The sequence below is a fragment of the Rhincodon typus genome, chromosome 31, assembly GCF_021869965.1.
Source record: "Rhincodon typus isolate 14 chromosome 31, sRhiTyp1.1, whole genome shotgun sequence".
Classification (NCBI taxonomy): domain Eukaryota; kingdom Metazoa; phylum Chordata; class Chondrichthyes; order Orectolobiformes; family Rhincodontidae; genus Rhincodon; species Rhincodon typus.
The window spans coordinates 3535364-3551815 of NC_063362.1; the positions used below are offsets into that span (position 1 = coordinate 3535364).

General features: G+C 40.1%; 2 protein-coding genes across 2 annotated transcripts in view; one reads left to right on the forward strand and one right to left on the reverse strand.

Moving 5' to 3' along the window:
• mmp23ba (matrix metallopeptidase 23ba) overlaps positions 1 to 11022 on the forward strand; it is a 31460-nt gene extending 20438 nt beyond the window's left edge. The window contains exons 6-8 of the mRNA XM_020534104.2: positions 1882 to 1992; positions 3369 to 3495; positions 8627 to 11022. Of these exons, the coding sequence (XP_020389693.1) occupies positions 1882 to 1992; positions 3369 to 3495; positions 8627 to 8801 (413 nt within the window). The 3' untranslated portion in view covers positions 8802 to 11022. The remainder of the gene's footprint in view (positions 1 to 1881; positions 1993 to 3368; positions 3496 to 8626) is intronic.
• Positions 11023 to 13659: 2637 nt separating this feature from the next.
• LOC125486646 (cyclin-dependent kinase 11B-like) overlaps positions 13660 to 16452 on the reverse strand; it is a 4281-nt gene continuing 1488 nt past the window's right edge. The window contains exons 3-4 of the mRNA XM_048615050.1: positions 15230 to 15419; positions 13660 to 14054 (exon numbers count right to left, since the gene is read on the reverse strand). Of these exons, the coding sequence (XP_048471007.1) occupies positions 13962 to 14054; positions 15230 to 15419 (283 nt within the window). The 3' untranslated portion in view covers positions 13660 to 13961. The remainder of the gene's footprint in view (positions 14055 to 15229; positions 15420 to 16452) is intronic.

Sequence of the window (16452 nt, forward strand, 5' to 3'; positions counted from 1 at the left end):
TGCATTGTCTGACCTGAGATGTCACCTTGTGTATATATTGGCAAAACCTTTAGTTATTTCGGGGCAGTGACTTGAAAGAAATTCTGGGATTTGCATTTTAATCAATCGAAACCTGCATCTCCCTTCTAACTGATTAAAGATTTAACAGAAGGGATTCAGCCAGCCATTTTAGGTTTATTGAATGCATTTGCATCTGTTGTATGATCTTTTGATCATGTACTTATAAATTCTGTGTCTTGATACCTCCTTGCTCACTAACACCTGAGGAAGGAGCAATGCTTTGAAAAGCTAGTGTTTTCAAATAAACCTGTTGGACTATAACCTGGTCTTGTGTGATTTTAAACTTGAATGAGTTTTTTGAGGAAATTACCAAAAAGATTGATGATGGCAGAGCAATAGACGTTGTTTATTTGAATTTTAGTAAAGCCTTTGACAAGGTTCCACATGGTACTTTAATTAATAAAGTTCGGTCACATGAGATTCAGAGTGAGCTTGCCAATTGGATCTGATAATGGCAGGAGACAGAGTGATGGTGGACGGTTGCTTTTCAGACTGGAGGCCTGTCACCATCAGTATTCAACAGGAATCAGTTATGGGTCCTCCTTTGTTTGTCATTTATATAAATGATTTGGATGAGCATATAGAAGACATGATTAGTCAGTTTGCGGATGACACCAAAATTGGTGGCATTGTAGACAGTGAAGAAGGTTTTCTAAGAATACAAAGGGATCTTGATCAAATGGGTCAATGGGCTGAAAAGTGGCAGATGGAGTTCAATCTGGATAAATGTGAGGTATTGCATTTTGATGCATCAGACTTATACAATTAATAGTAGGACCTTGGATAGTGTTAGAGAACAGAGGGATCTGGGGTGCAGGTACATAATTCTTTGAAGTTTGCATCACATATAGACATGGAGATTAAAAAGGCATTTGGCATGCTTGCCTTCAATGCTCAATCCTTTGAATATAGGATTTGGGAAGTCATGTTGAGGTTGTACAGGACATTGGTGAGGCCTCTTCTGGAATTCTGTGTCCAGTTCTGGTCACCCAGATATAGGAAGGATATTACCAAGCTGAAGAGGGTTCAGAAGAGATGTTGCCAGCTATGGAAGGTTTGAGTTATGAGGAAAGACTGGATAGACCGGGACATTTTTCACTGGAGCGTAGGAGGTTGAGAGGCAACCTGATACAAGTTTATAAAATAATGAGAGGTATAGATAGAGTTGATAAGAGTTGTCTTTTCCCTAGGATGGGGGATTTCAAGACTAGGGGGCACATTTTTAAGGTAAGAGGAGACAGTTTTTAAAAAGACATGAGAAGCAATTTACAGAGGGTAGTTGACATGTGGAATGAACCTCCTGAGGAAGTGGTGATTGTGGGTACAAATACAATGTTTAAAAGACATTTGGATAGGTACATGAATAGGAAAGATTTGGAGCAATATTGGCCAGGACCAGGTAGGTGAGACTAATTTAGCTTGGGATTATGTTCGGTCTGGACTGGTTGGGCTGAAGGGTTGTGATGTATGACTGTATGAATCTATTTGAATAATTGTGAGAATGCCTGCAGATAATGCACCATCCATATTCAATTATCAAATATTTAGCTTATTCCCAATCAGTTGTGATGTTCATTACTTAGTTCACATTATCCATCTATTTTCTGTATTCTGGGGGACTTTTCAGGGTTGTTACCTGTGACACAGTTTATTACGCTAATATGCTGCTAAGAAGAAAGTGGGAATTTCCTGACACAGGAAGGTGAAGAAAATTAGCCTGTGAGCAATACATTGGGGTGGGGGGCAGGGGTGAGGGAGGAGTGAAGGCATGCTTGAGTAATTAGAGGTATAATCACTGATAACTTATTTCTTAATTTAAAGGTTGCCTAGACAGACTTGATGAATGTCCTTCCTGGGCACAGATGGGTTTCTGTGAAAAACGTCATTCTTTCATGAAGAAGCATTGCCCCTTAAGCTGTGACTTCTGCAGAGGTACAGTTGCATCCGATGCCAATCACTCACCACTTCTTTCCATCTTCGTGTTTTCATCCATACTCAGAGTTACTGTAGGCTCACACTCTTTCTAACTCAGGTTGGCGCAGTGGGCTGCGTAAAATCATTGCCATTTACTGCACGATAATGAGCTCTCTTTCTGATTGTGAACCCACAAATTCCATTACAACAACAACATAATTCCTGTAGGGATTTAGGTCTCAGTTAGAAATAACAGAATCACCTTCTAGCACAGGGTGTTGTGTGCTGTATCTATCTTGATAACTTCACATCTATCAGCCGTTCCATGTATGTGCAAGTGACTTTCAGCCTTAGATAGAAAACTACCAATTCAGACCAGAATTTTATCATTAAATGTTGAGAAAAGACAACCCTGCATCTAAAACAGACACACTGATTGCGTTATCTGTTTGAATTGAAATTTAAAATCTCAAGTGGGGAAGGTGTGGTATTATCATTGAGTAAACCTGCCTGGACTTGGGTTACTGCTATCCCTGGCACAGGTTTGAAGTATTTTTCAATGCAAGGTAAGAAAAACTGTTTGTGAAATGGGCAACCAATTACTATTAGTGAGATTAGAAAAGCTATTCACCAACAAGCTCTTGTATTTTTACACCTTTCATTGTAATAAATGCCCAAGGTAGTTAACAGGAAGAATATAAAACAGAATTTGATAATGAGCCACATCAGGAAATATTAAGGTAGATTGGTAGGTTTTAAGTAGTGTCCTAAAGGAGGAAAGTGAAGTAGAGGGTGGGGAGGCACAGGGAGGGAATTCTAGAACTTTTAGAGCCTTGGTGATGAAGGGGTGAAACAAATCAGCCATACTGCAGAGATGGGTGCAGTTATATGTAGATCTGGAGATGGTTACAGGGATAGAAGCAAGGCCAAGTACAGATTTGAAACAAGAGCATGAATTTTAGAATCGAGATGCCCCTTAACTGGGAGTCGGTGTAGGTCAGGAAATGCAAGAGTCAATGGAACTTTGTGCCAGTAAGGACACAGGAAGCAGCATTTTGGATGATCTCGTGCTTATGGAGTGTGGAATGTTGCATGCCATCTAGGAAAGCACTGGAATAGTCATGTTTAGAGGGAAAAAAGCATAGATGTGGGATATAGCAGTTTCCTGTGATTCGGATGTATACAGTCTGTTTTTCATATGCTGTTCAACATTGCTTTGTAACTTGGCCAAGGATTTGCAAAATTCATCACAAGTTCTGTCATTGTAGATTTGAGAGGATTCTGGGACTTGGAAATCCCAGCTTTTAAGTATTATTCTAATTTTCATTGTTCAAAAAATACACTGAATCTTATGTTTAATAAAAGTGATAAATAATGGCTTAAATGCTCTGCAGATCCACCCATTCCAACCAATGCACCTACACCTGTACCCCCCAGGACTAAGGTTAGACGAGTTTCCAAAGGACGGAAGGTTACAGTTCAATGTGGACGGAAGGTTGCTCATAAGAAAGGGATATTGAAGTAAGTAATGCTTTTTCAAATAATCTATAGTTCAGTAATTTCATATAATTTACTTTTCACTTGGGCAGCCAGTATGAGCACCGAGAATGACCAAATGGTTATGGTTCCTTTTACTTTGCTGCAGGGACATATTTTCATTCTAACCTGAGGATAGCACCTCCATGTAAACATGATTTCAGCAAGCAATCTATATGGTTTCTCCTTGTGAGATTACAAACGTACTACCAACTATCAGGTGCAGGTAACTCCTGTGGGCACATGCCTGCTAGGAGTAGGCTTAAGATTCATTTGTAGAAGATGTATCAGTAACAGAGACAATTTTGTCGTGAATTTAAAACTTTGATCAGTGTCAACATACTTGGCATCTAATCCACCAATTTTTAAAATCTGCATGACATTAATTGCTTGCCCACTCCTCAGTGGGAAAACGTTACTGGTCTCTGTTGGTTTAGTATCTCTTAAACCCCTTTTTCCCATGCTTTTATCTCCTGGCACAGTTGAGACTAATCTAAGTACCAAGGACTTACACAGTTAATAGTAGGACTGTTGCCAAACATAGAGATTGAGGAAGGGTCACTAGACCCGAAATGTTAACTCTGTTTTTTCCTTCACAGATGCTGCCAGATCTGCTGAGCTTTTCCAGCAACTTTGTTTTTGTTCCTGATTTACAGCATCCGCAGTTCTTTTGGTTTTTATTTAAAGAAATTAAGGATGCCAGTGCATAGTTCCTTGAAAGTGGAGTCACAGGTTGACAGGGTGGTGAAAAAGTATTTGGTATGCTTGCTTTCATTGAGTATAGGAGTTGGGAGGTCATGTTGTGGCTATACAGGGCATTGGTGAGGCCATTTTTAGAATACTGCATACAATTCTGGTCTCCCTGCTATAGGAAGGATGTTGTTAAACTTGAGAGGGTGCAGAAAAGATTTACAAGGATGTTGTCAGGACTGAAGAGTGAGCTACGGGGTGAGACTGAATAGTCTGGAACGTTGGAGGCTGAAGGATGATTTTATAGAGGTTTATAATATCATGATAGGGTGAATTGCAAAGGTCTTCCTCGTAGGGTGGGGGAGTCCAAAACTAGAGGGCACGGGTTTTAAGGTGAGAGGGGAAAGATTTAAAAAGGACCTGAGGGGCAACTTTTTACACACAGAGGGTGGTGTGTGTCTGGAATGAACTGCCAGAGGAAGTGGTGGAGGCTGGTACAATTACAACATTTAAAAGGCATCTAGATGGTAACATGAATAAGAAGGGTTTAGAGGGATATGGGCCAAATGGGAGTAGATCAGATTGGCATATCTGGTCAGCATGGATGAGTTGGAGCCAAAGTGTCCGTTTCTGTGCCGTGTGACTCTACGATCAGAATTATTCATGTTCCTTATGAAACTGAACAATATTGTCCCTGAGGTGAGCTGTCTGTGGAACCAGGCCACATCAATTGATGTGAAAATTAATCAGTTTATAAGAGTTTGATTTAAATGATGATTAATTTGCACATGATCAAGGCATTATCAAATCCCCAGGAGCCAGATGCCTTGCTCATCAGAATCCCATGCAGTAGTTTGCACAATTATGTCTTTAATCATGAATGATAAATAGTAGAAACGGATTTAAATACTGTGGATAGTTTAACCTTGATGAATGAGTTAGGTTTGCACAATTTTGGTGAAAGATGTTAGCATAGTGGTAATGTCACTGGGACTAGTAATTGAGAGATCCAGGCTTGTTGATTAGAGGACACAAGATCAAATGCCACCATGGCAGCTAATGGAAATTTAACTAAATCTGGAAGATGAAGCTTGTCTCAGTAATGATGACCATGAAACTACCATCAATCATTCTAAAGTCCCTTCTGGTTCCCTAATGTCCTTTAGGGCAGAAAATCTTTACCCAGGCTTGCCCACGTGTGATTCCAGGTCCACAATAAGATGGTTGATTCTTTTTGCTCGGAAATGCTGAGTAAGCCACACAGTTCAAGGGCAATTAAAGGATGGGTAACAAACATTGGCCTTGCCAGTGACACCCACGTTCCATAGAAATGTTTTAAAAATTGTGTGGCCAAAGACAGCCCTCCAGTTGTAGTAGTAAAAATAGCTGAACTAATGTTTGAAACTCCCTTGTGTAGGAAATGGAAGGGCTCTTGAGGAAGCTGCTGAAGGCCACTCTCCAGAGATAATGCCCCCTGCACCTGCATCTTATTGACCTTTGCCATCAAAGGCTTAAAGGTTTGCCTGGTTATAGATCATAGAATCCCTACAGTGTGGAAACAGGCCCTTCGGCCTGACAAGTCCACACCGACGCTCAGAGCATCCCACCCAGACCCATTCCCCTATAACCCACCTAATCTACACATCCCTGAACACTACAGGCAATTTAGAATGGCCAATCCACCCAACCTGCACATCTTTGGACTATGGGAGAAACCGGAGCACCTGGAGGAAACCCACGCAGACATGGGGAAATGTGAAAACTCCACACAGACAGTCGGCCGAGGCTGGAATTGAACCCAGGTGCCTGGTGCTGTGAGGCAGCAGTGCTAGCCACCATGCTGCCCCTACTGGATCTTGAATGTCCTATGTAACTTAGTCTGAACTGAATACAGCAGTTGCTAGGGAAGCCATTGATACCCTCACCACCTCCTGACTGATGCTTTATTGCCATAACCATCCCCTGGCTAGTTGAGGTCTTGAATATGTGCACTGTGTTCCAGATGTAGTGAGGGGTATTTCTCAGGTAGACATAAAAGATCACTGCTGTCTATCTAAATGGCATTATGTGGCATTCCTATAATCAATATATATCCCTCAACCAACATCCTAAACAGATTACCTGGTCATTATCAGATTGCTGTTTGTGGGTACAAATTGGCTGTCATCTTACCATCATTACAAAACAGTGGCTAGACTTCAAATATGATGTACTGGCTAAACACAGTTTGGGCTGTCCTGATTGTGTGAGAAGTGGTACAGAAGTACAAATTTGTTAAAGACAGATTTTTAGTCAGTAAAGGAACTGACGGTCATTTTGGGGCGGGATTGGAAACTGGAGTTGAGAATGATCAGGTCAGTCATGATCTCCGTTAACAGCAGAGCAGAATTGATAGGCTGAAGTACGTCCTGCTGTTCGTTATATACTGCGAACAAGATCCAGAGTACTCCTGCGATCCAAAGTCTTTGTTTTGAGACACGTGTAAGAAATTTGGACAGGTTGCTTGTCTCATTACCACTGACTTGATGTGGCCTGCGAACTGATTACATAAAGCACTGACAGAAACAGAGACCCAGAAACTAAAGGAAGGACTCATTCAGCTCATATCATTGGCCTGACTTGTGTAACTGTTCAGACATAAGCCAAGACAAATAATATTTGTGGTTTCTCAAGAATCCAGTGTTTGCTGGCTAGGCATGCAAGTGGCATATTTTATGTGAACAGTTGATTTACATACACTCAGTGTAAACAGCAATTGGAAATTAAAAAATAAATTAACGAAGGACAGTACCCCATCTGCATACAATAAATTCATTATAGTTGGGACAAGAGCAGGATTACTGTAAGTGATCCTGGGCTCCAGAAGGACAAACAAGCCAGGCTTTCTGTTCTTGAATATTCTCCAACAATGTCTGCAATTGTATGTACAGTGTATGGAGCCTGGGGGTGGGTCCTCTACATTCAAATAATAAACTCACACTGACTGAGCAGGCAGATGTAAAGAAAGGAGCTTTGATGTGGAGGCAGAATGCTCTGGAAAACTCACCATCTGTAATAGAAGGTGTGGGTGAGGACTTTTTCTTAAATAGAAAGTCATAAAATCAGCTGGTCATTAATGTTTCAGCATATGCATCACTAACCCCCCCCCCCACCCAACCCCCCAACCATTGGCATGACAGCTCAGTGGTTAGCACTGCTGCCTCATAGTGCCAAGGACCTGGGTTCAATTCCAACCTCAGCTGACTGTGCATGGGTTTCCTCCCACAATCCAAAGATGTGCAGGTTAGGTGGATGGCCGTAGGGAAATGCAGGGTTACAGGGATAGGGTCTGCATGGGACGCTATCTGGACGATCGGTGTGGACTTAATGGGCTGAACGGCCTGGTTCTACACTGTAGGGATTCTACGAATTAATAAATTCAAAACCTCTTGTTTTGAGTAGAAATCTGGAAAGATAACAAGATGTATTGTCATTAGAGCCCCTTATTTCACACAATTACTACTATTCTTTGCAATTCAAAATTGAAACCATTGTTTGATATTTACGACACTTGGCTTTTTGCCCTTCTGCTCTAACAATGCTATTTCTCCAGTTTCAGTGTTGGCTGGCTATCCCATTAGACACTCAATGTAGAATATCAATTGCTACAAAATGCAACAGATGTTATGTTACAGTTAACAAAAAGTTCTTAATTTATGCTAAATTTAGCTGCTTGGATTTCTATACAAAGTGCTTATTAGGCCAAGTGGCTGTACATTCTAATTAGCATGAGTACATTAGTGGACTCACAAGTACATTTGTAATCGCAAAACTGAATTAACAGAATGCTGAAGGTGGGCCGTAAAAGTGAATCATTTCTGCAGGTTTCATTAATCCCCATTGCCCTGCCAACTTTCAGTGGTTTGGAACTCACCCATCTCACTAAAATGGTGTTGTTGTATCTTTACAGCATCAAGGATTTAAGAGGCTGATTATTGTCAATTGTATTATTAACAATGGCCTAAGGTGGTTAGTTAGGAAACATGAGAGGGATTTTGACATCACTGAATATCAATCCATGTTTGGAATAGATTTTCCAGTCTCCATTTGCTGGGATTGTCTACACCAGAAGAGGGAATTACACTACAGCCAATTCAAAGTTCACCTTATTCTTCATTCAAAATGAGCAAGTATTGCCATTGTGGTTTCTGTTTCCCAGCTGTTAAAGGCGAGGGCAAAGTGAATATGTAGATGATTACTGGCTTGTATTTGCAGAAATTATTCCTCTGTTACCTTCAAATGATATCTCAGAATCCTTTATGTCTACCTCCTTGTATCCAGGAAAGGCTGAAATGAATTTTGCGAAGGTTTTATACAAAAAAGGAGCAGATAGTCTATTGGAGTAAACTGTACCACTACAAATTCATGAGTATAATTTCATTTTCAGATGGTATAAAGATGACGAGCTATTAGAGTTTTCATATCCTGGTTATATCTCCATGAACCGGAATAAGCTCACCATCATTGCCAATGCAATCAATCAAGGAACCTACACTTGTCTAGTGAAGAAAAAAGACAAAATTCTTACAAAATATTCCTGGCGGTTAATAGTTAAAGAGTAAAAGACGTTAAACATATAGTGACTGGGTACACATTATGTAACAAATTTATTGCACCGTGATTGTTTCATTGTGGAAATTTCCATTTATGGTTTGGATGTTTGTACAGTGATCTTTATTAAATCGGATGGCTTTATTTTATCAAAAGAGTATCTTGTTTCTCACAAGGCCAGTAAATTAACTGGGTTTGGCCATAGGTAGAGTGCTACTATTCCCAATCAATGTCTTCCTAAAGACTGAAGGATGTATAAAGTAATTAGAGTGAAGGGAGCTTCCAGCTTCCATCCTCATGCAAGCTGTATGTCAGCTGAGAATGATGAACACAACACTGATCAGAAATGGCTAAGTAGGCAAGCTGTTACAGTATAGCTTCAACACTGACATTTGCCTACATATATGCCATGCATAAAAGGCAGTACAAAATCCAATCAGTGCTACTAAACAGGATCTGCTCAGCTCCTGACCTAATTACAGCCCTACTTTAAACATAGACAAAAGAGCTGAACCCCTGAGATGAGTGTGTCACATGCAGCTTTGGTGTCAATAGCAGCCAGAGTATGTCATCAAGGAGTCCTAACAAAACTGGAGTCGATAGGAATCGTAGAGAAAACTCCCCTAAATGGAGTCATACCTGGCACAAAGGAAAATGGTTATGATTGTTGGAGGTCAGTCATTCAACTCCAGGACATCGCTGCAGCTATTCCTCAGGATAGTGTCCAACCATTTCTAGCTGCTTCATCAATGATATTCCCTCCATTGTAATGTCAGAAGTGGGGATATTTTCTAATCAACCTGTTCTGAGATGTTATCTCACACTTCTGGAGCAGGGGAGTCTTGAACCTAGATCTCCAGTACACTACCACTGTGCCACAAAGTCCTGTAGAAATGGGGATGTTACTGATGATGATGACACAGCTTTCAGCAGCCAGTCTGCCATTTGTGTGCTTGACTGTACAAAGCAGCAGCAAGTTTCATGTTAAGGTCTCATTAACAATAGACATTTTTTCTGATTGATTGAAAAGCACAAGCCTGGTTCAACAAAGTCCACTGGAATCTTTGCAACCAAATTCTCTGAACCACCTTTTAAAAGTAACCAGCTTTGGGTTGCATAATTCTGGTTACAATGTTCCTTTTTAATAGCTTTCAAAAGTCTCTTTTGTTAAAAAAACACATTTAATTTGGGGACATTCTTTACACCCAAAGTGTTTTTTTAAATAATCCCTATTACTTCCACAGGGCAGTCTCCTGTAGAGTTGCACTTTAGCTTTGATTCCATGTTCACATGTAAACTTATTAAAATTCTGTAGTCGATTATCAAGCTATGGGCTATGCAGTCCAAAAATTGTGTTCTGTCCCATTACTTAATCCTAGAAAATGTATGTCGATTGTTTGTTCAATGGAGAAGAGATCAGCAAGGAATCCTGAAGGTAAACATTTTCTTCTTAAAGTTTAGAATATCAAAAAAACAAAACCGGTACCTCAGATGCTGTTTCAAATGTCTGAAAACTAGACCCGACTTCAGAAGTAACACAATGGATTAAACAGTTTATAGTAACCATGAGATTACATGTTACAGATGGTTAACAAACCAGATGTTTTTCTTTGTTAGATTAGCAAATGAATTTAAATCTTATTTTGGTGACCACTGGATATGTCTGAAATATAGCACAACCTAATTGAGCCAGATAGCTCTCACTACACACTTTTCTGGGGTAATACAGTTTATTTAGTTTGAATTCTGGACCTTGAAGCCTATACCTACAAAAGACTTTTTCAAATCCATGTCCTCACGTAGACAAGTTCTTTAAAAAATTCATTAACATTATTGAATTCAAAATCCCCAGAACATTATCTGGGTCTCTGGGTTAACAGTCCAGTGACAACGTCACTAGGCCTTTGCCTCACCCTTGGAGAGTTCCAATTGAAGAACTAAACTATGTTCAGAGTTCAGTTCTGCGGACACTTTTAGGGATTCCTTCTGATAAATCTACAGCTTTACTAATACAGACCAAGATTCAAGACAATACTCTAGATGTATAGCACATCACAGCTAAATACAAGCAATTCTGAAGAAGTCACCTCAAACTCAAAACTTTGAACTGTTTGTTGAGGTTGGTCGGCTTGCTGAGCTGGTTCATTGTTCCGCAGACATTTCATTACCCTGCTGGGTAACATCAGCTACGTAGACAATACCGTTGTCATTATTAAACGGACCAAACTAATAAACAATACCCTCACCAGAATCAAATTTACCAGTGAGGAGGAGAAGAACAAATAGCTCCCATTCCTAGATGTCATGGTAGAGTGCTGGACAAACAGGGAATTCCTAACGAAGGTACACAGGAAAGCCATACACACTGACCAAGTACTGAACTTCAACAGCAACCATCCTAACCACACAAGTGAAGCTGCGTGAGAACATTATTTAAACGGGCAGCACAGAGAAAAATACCTCTTCCAGGTGTTCAAGGACAATGGATATCCGAGAAACTGGGTCAGAAGATGTCTATTACACAAGCGAAACCAGGAAGATACTACACACTCATCATGCTACCTTGCATCAGAATAGCGCACGAACCCTCATCAATCCTATGACAACTGCTCACCCAAACCAAAGACCCACTACCTACTACAGACAGGACCAACGTCATATACAAGATTCCCTGCAGAGACTGTGACAAACACTTATTCGGGCAAACAGGAAGGAAATTAACAAGGGTACACGAACACCAGTTGGCTACAAAAAGACACAACCAATACTCACTCATCTCTATCCACATGGATAAGGAGAACCACCACTTCGATTGGGACAACACCAAGATCCTGGGACAAGCATGGGAGTTCCTAGTAGCCTGGTACTCCACAAAGAAAGCCATCAACAAACACATAGAACTCGACCCCATATACACTCCACTGCAAAGGAAAACCAGAAGTGAGGTAATCCAGCTCAACAGACTCCAGAGTTTAAATACCAGGCAGGATAACACAACAGTGCTTCATCGGAAGCTGCACTGATGATGTTACCCAGCAGGGTAATGAAACGTCTGCAGAACAACGAACCAGCTCGGCGAGCCAACCAACCACAGCATCCACAATCCAAGCTACAAATCTACTCTTAAAACCTTTGAACTGTTTCTCTCCTTAGACACTACAGACCTGCTGAGTTTCTCCAGGATTTTGTTCCTGGCTGTAACATTACCACTTAACTATCTCATTTGCTCCTTTTATAGACTGAATGTGACCCTTTTAGCAACTCGTGTATCAACATTTCAAAGTGTCTTCTGCAAAATTATTAAACAAACATACTTGTGATACTTAACCTTGCTCTGCCTGCCCCCTAAATTAGGATCTCTTTGGGTTATCTCACATTTGATATTGTCTACGTTTAAACTCCATAAACATTACCCTGTACTGGGATCATTTACAGAAATTATAAACATACACAACTCCATGGTCAACCATTTGAAACACAAACAGCAAAGAGTGTAGGAAGTATTTATCCTTCAGCTGTATTAATCCAGGATAATATTCCTCATTTGGATGATGCAAGTTGTGTTTGGTTTGTTAGTTCACAGATGTTTCATTACCCTGCTGGGTAACATCATCAGTGCTGCCTCCTATGAAGCACTGTTATGTTTTCCTGACATTTAAACTCTGGGCTCCGTTGGAGTTGATTACCTCATTTCTGGTATTTCTTCACAATGGTGTGTATCTAGGGTCTAATTCTACAGAGTTTAAATACCAGGTGGGAGAAAACAGCAGCACTTCAGTGGAAGCTGCACTGATGATGTTACCCAGCAGGGTAATGAAATGTCTGCAGAACAACAAGCCAGCTCAGTGAGCCAACCAACCATAGCATCCACAATCTGAGCTACAAATCTACATCTTAGCATTCATTCCCTCAAACCGTATCCTTCCAAATGGATTCTTGTAATAATCCCTTACTCATGTCCGTTCCATTTTGTCACACTAGATCAGACTCCAACATCTGCAATTCAAAGGTCCATCACTTTTCAATCTAGAGGGACCTGAAGACTTGACAACCAGCTTTGAAAAATATCAATCAGGCTCTCAAATTTCATTACCATTTGTAGTTAATTTGTTAGTGTCTTGTTCATCTTCAGTTTCCTAAATCATGCCATTAAAAAACTTTAGTCTGCTGCACTCCTTCTCATACTCCCCTTTCGATGGGAAGGATGACACAATATTGACTTATTCTGCAGGCACCAATCTTCAGTCATTGTTAATAGTTCCACGCCCTGACTAATACTCCTAACATTTTTGCATTTTTCATAATACTGATATCCTATTATTTGCAATGTTTCCATCTTTTCCCATATGCAGATGAATACTAATATTATCTTAAGAGCCTAGTGTTTGTATTCTCCAGTTAAGATTCTGTAAAGACAGGCAATTCTTGCAATTCAATACTACAGCATAGAAGTTGTATAATCACATTTTCATGTAAGGAATCCAGGTATTTGTTTTAAATAGATGACCACCTTCTGACACACAAGTGAACAAATCGTTTTTAGAAAAAAATTCTACTACCTCCTTAGAGACCTGTCCAATTTTTTAATGTCTTGTCCCACCTCTCTCAAATTAATCAAAATTAAGAAAATGATGATTGCACGTATCGTATTCAAAATATATTAGCTCAGCTAGTTCTTTGATTCAGATAGCTAACTGAGTGCAAACCCAGAATCTCCACCTTGCACCTTTCAGAACAACATTTAGCTGAGTCTATATAACTAATTGCTTCACATTAATATATCAATGCAGAATGAACTAATACATAAAATTAGCTCCCTGCTCTGGAGCTCAAACCTATGCTGAGTTCAGCTAATACACCAAAGTAAAATGAACTTTTACTCGAGTTTATTTTTAAACTTACCAAAATTCTACATGTACACAAAATATTCCACTTTAACCAGTCAAGTTGAACAATTATTCTCCACATTGCAATTGACTTGATTGAATTATTTTACAAATGGATATTTAAAAGTTTTAAAAAACTGAAAGATGGAACTTGCTGACACACGATGCTGTACAAGAGATACAGCACAACTTCTACTAGACAGAGTTTAAGATACCAAACTTGAAAGGCATCTTTGAGCTACTGAATTGTCTTTCACCCTGATCTTCAAATAAAAAGTCAGTGCATTAGAACTTGAGGCTGAAACCTGGTCCAGCTGCAGAGGCTCCCTGGTTTGTGGTTGTCAGGTGGAAGCCTGTGTCTTTCAAATCATCATCACCCTGCAAAAAAGGGAAAGCGTAAGGGTGTTTACAAAGTATCCATTTCACTTCTCTCCTTTGTTATTTTTTCATGAGATCATGACTGCTACAAGTTTGTTCAAAGATGCTAAGCAAGAATTCTCTCCTATAGTAGACTCTGCTGTAACTGTAAAGAACTCAATACTGAGGCCAGGCCTGGCAGGTGATAAATCCAATTTCAGTCAACCTACTAAGGTGAACGCCCAACTGCATCTCAGAATAAAATTACCAGGCTTCAGGACAGGATCAATAAGCAAATATTATACTTCAAACCGTGACACTTTCCGGAATCATCCAACCCCGGTAATATGAACAGTTGCTGTGTTTTAATCTGTACCAGACTATTTATTAAATTTGAAATTTTGGTATGGACAACATCTGAAATGAAGAATATATAATGGTGCTGGGGAGCTATTTCACACAATGAAAGATTTTTGACTGTGTCCACTTGAATAATGGAGAAAAAGACCATGTACTTGTCCCAGTTGGTGATAGCATGGGAGTGTTTTGAGGCAAAACACATAGGTTCGAAAAAGATTGAGAATACAATGGAAAGGGAGTCAAAAGGGCTTTGAGATCAGCACAAAAGAATGGACTAATTGAAACATCATTTTAAAACATTGATGATCAAGTTTACTTCCTCTAATAAAGTAACTTTGTCTGCTGACCTTCATTTCACAAACACTCGCTGTCAAATCAACCCAGAACTCCATTAATCCCTTCGTGTGCTTCACCTGGATGCTGTTCATTCGTCAATAATTAACTGTTCAATGTATCCCAGGTAAAATTCTCATCCTAATTTATAAGTCCAGTGTCTCCTTTGCCCCACTATCTTCCAGCTTTTTCTGCATTAGAATCAAAACTGAACTGATTCACAATAGTCAAAGCCTCCTCATGTTTAACTCTGTTATTCAGTCTTCCTACATGGTTTCTAGTTTAGGTCTCCAAACACTTCTCGTTGCTTCCCCATTGGTTGTCCTACTATTTCGAATCCTCTCTCCAAACCAAGACAGTGTGCTAGTTCTCAGTATCTTAACTGACACTTTCATTCATTTTTCTTATTACAGTGAGAAACATTTATACCATTAACTATCTCAAGGGTTTTGGTGTTAAAATCCTTGTATAAATCCCAGTTATGCAGAAATATAAACACTTACCAGTTGACTATAACCAAGCCCACCCTCAGGGGGCCGAGGACTAGTGCCACGTTTAACTCGTTGCTGCTCACTCTTTGCAGGCCAGGTTGGGAACATGGCCGATTCTATAGGGAGTGGGGTCTCCCTGAAATACTCGTGTTTTAATGCTTCTTCAGCTGTAATTCTTTTAGCAGGACAATAAGTCAAGAATCTGTTTCAAAGAGAGAGAGAAAATTCTAGCCATCATGCAGATGTTGTCTCCCTGTATTTCTTTGCTGTCAAGATATCTGCACTCATCAAAAAATTAAACTTAAGAACACTCGATGTCCTCATTTCAAAGCCACACAAACATATTCAGATTGACACAAAATACTGTTCATCATCAAGTTGGTTGAAATTAAGCAAACATTAAATAAGGTTTAATAAAAATGGTTAAAAAGTTCAAATGCAGCATTTATTCAAATGAATTTTAAAACTTGTTTAAGCAGCAGTTATGGAGAGATTTAACATGTAGGTGCAATTTGCATCCTAATGACGTACAAGGTTGTTACCACCAAATCACTAGTTCCCAGTTTATATCATTTCAATCATAGAATCCCTATGGTGTGAAAACAGGCCCTTCAGCCCAACAAGTCCACACCAACCCTTAGCGCATCCCACCCAGACCGTACCCCTATAACCCACCTAACCTACACATCCCTGAACACTACGGGCAATTTAGCATGGCCAATCCACCCTAACCTGCACATCTTTGGACTGTGGGAGGAAACCGGAGGAAACCCACGCAGACACGGGGAGAACGTGCAAACTTCACACAGACAGTCGCCCGAGGATGGAACCGAACCTGGATCTCTGGTGCTGTGAGGCAGTAGTGCTAACCACTGAGCCACCATGCTGCTCTTTTGTCTTGCACTTTCAGCAAATAGGACTCTTGTGGCACAGTGATAGTGTCCCTACTGCTCAGCAGATTTTGACACCACACCTTAGGAAGAATATATTGGCCTTGAAGGGAGTACAACATAGTTGTATAACAAGAATGATACCTGAACTTCAAGGGTTATGTTATGAAGACAGGATTATACAAATCCAGCTGGTTTTCTGTAGAATTCAGAAGGTTATGGGGTGATCTGATCAAAGTCTTCAAGACATTAACAAGAAAAGCCAGGGTAAACAAACAATTTTTTTTCCACTGGTTGGGGATTGTAGAACTGAACTGGGGGGGGGGGGGGGGGGGGGGGGGGGGG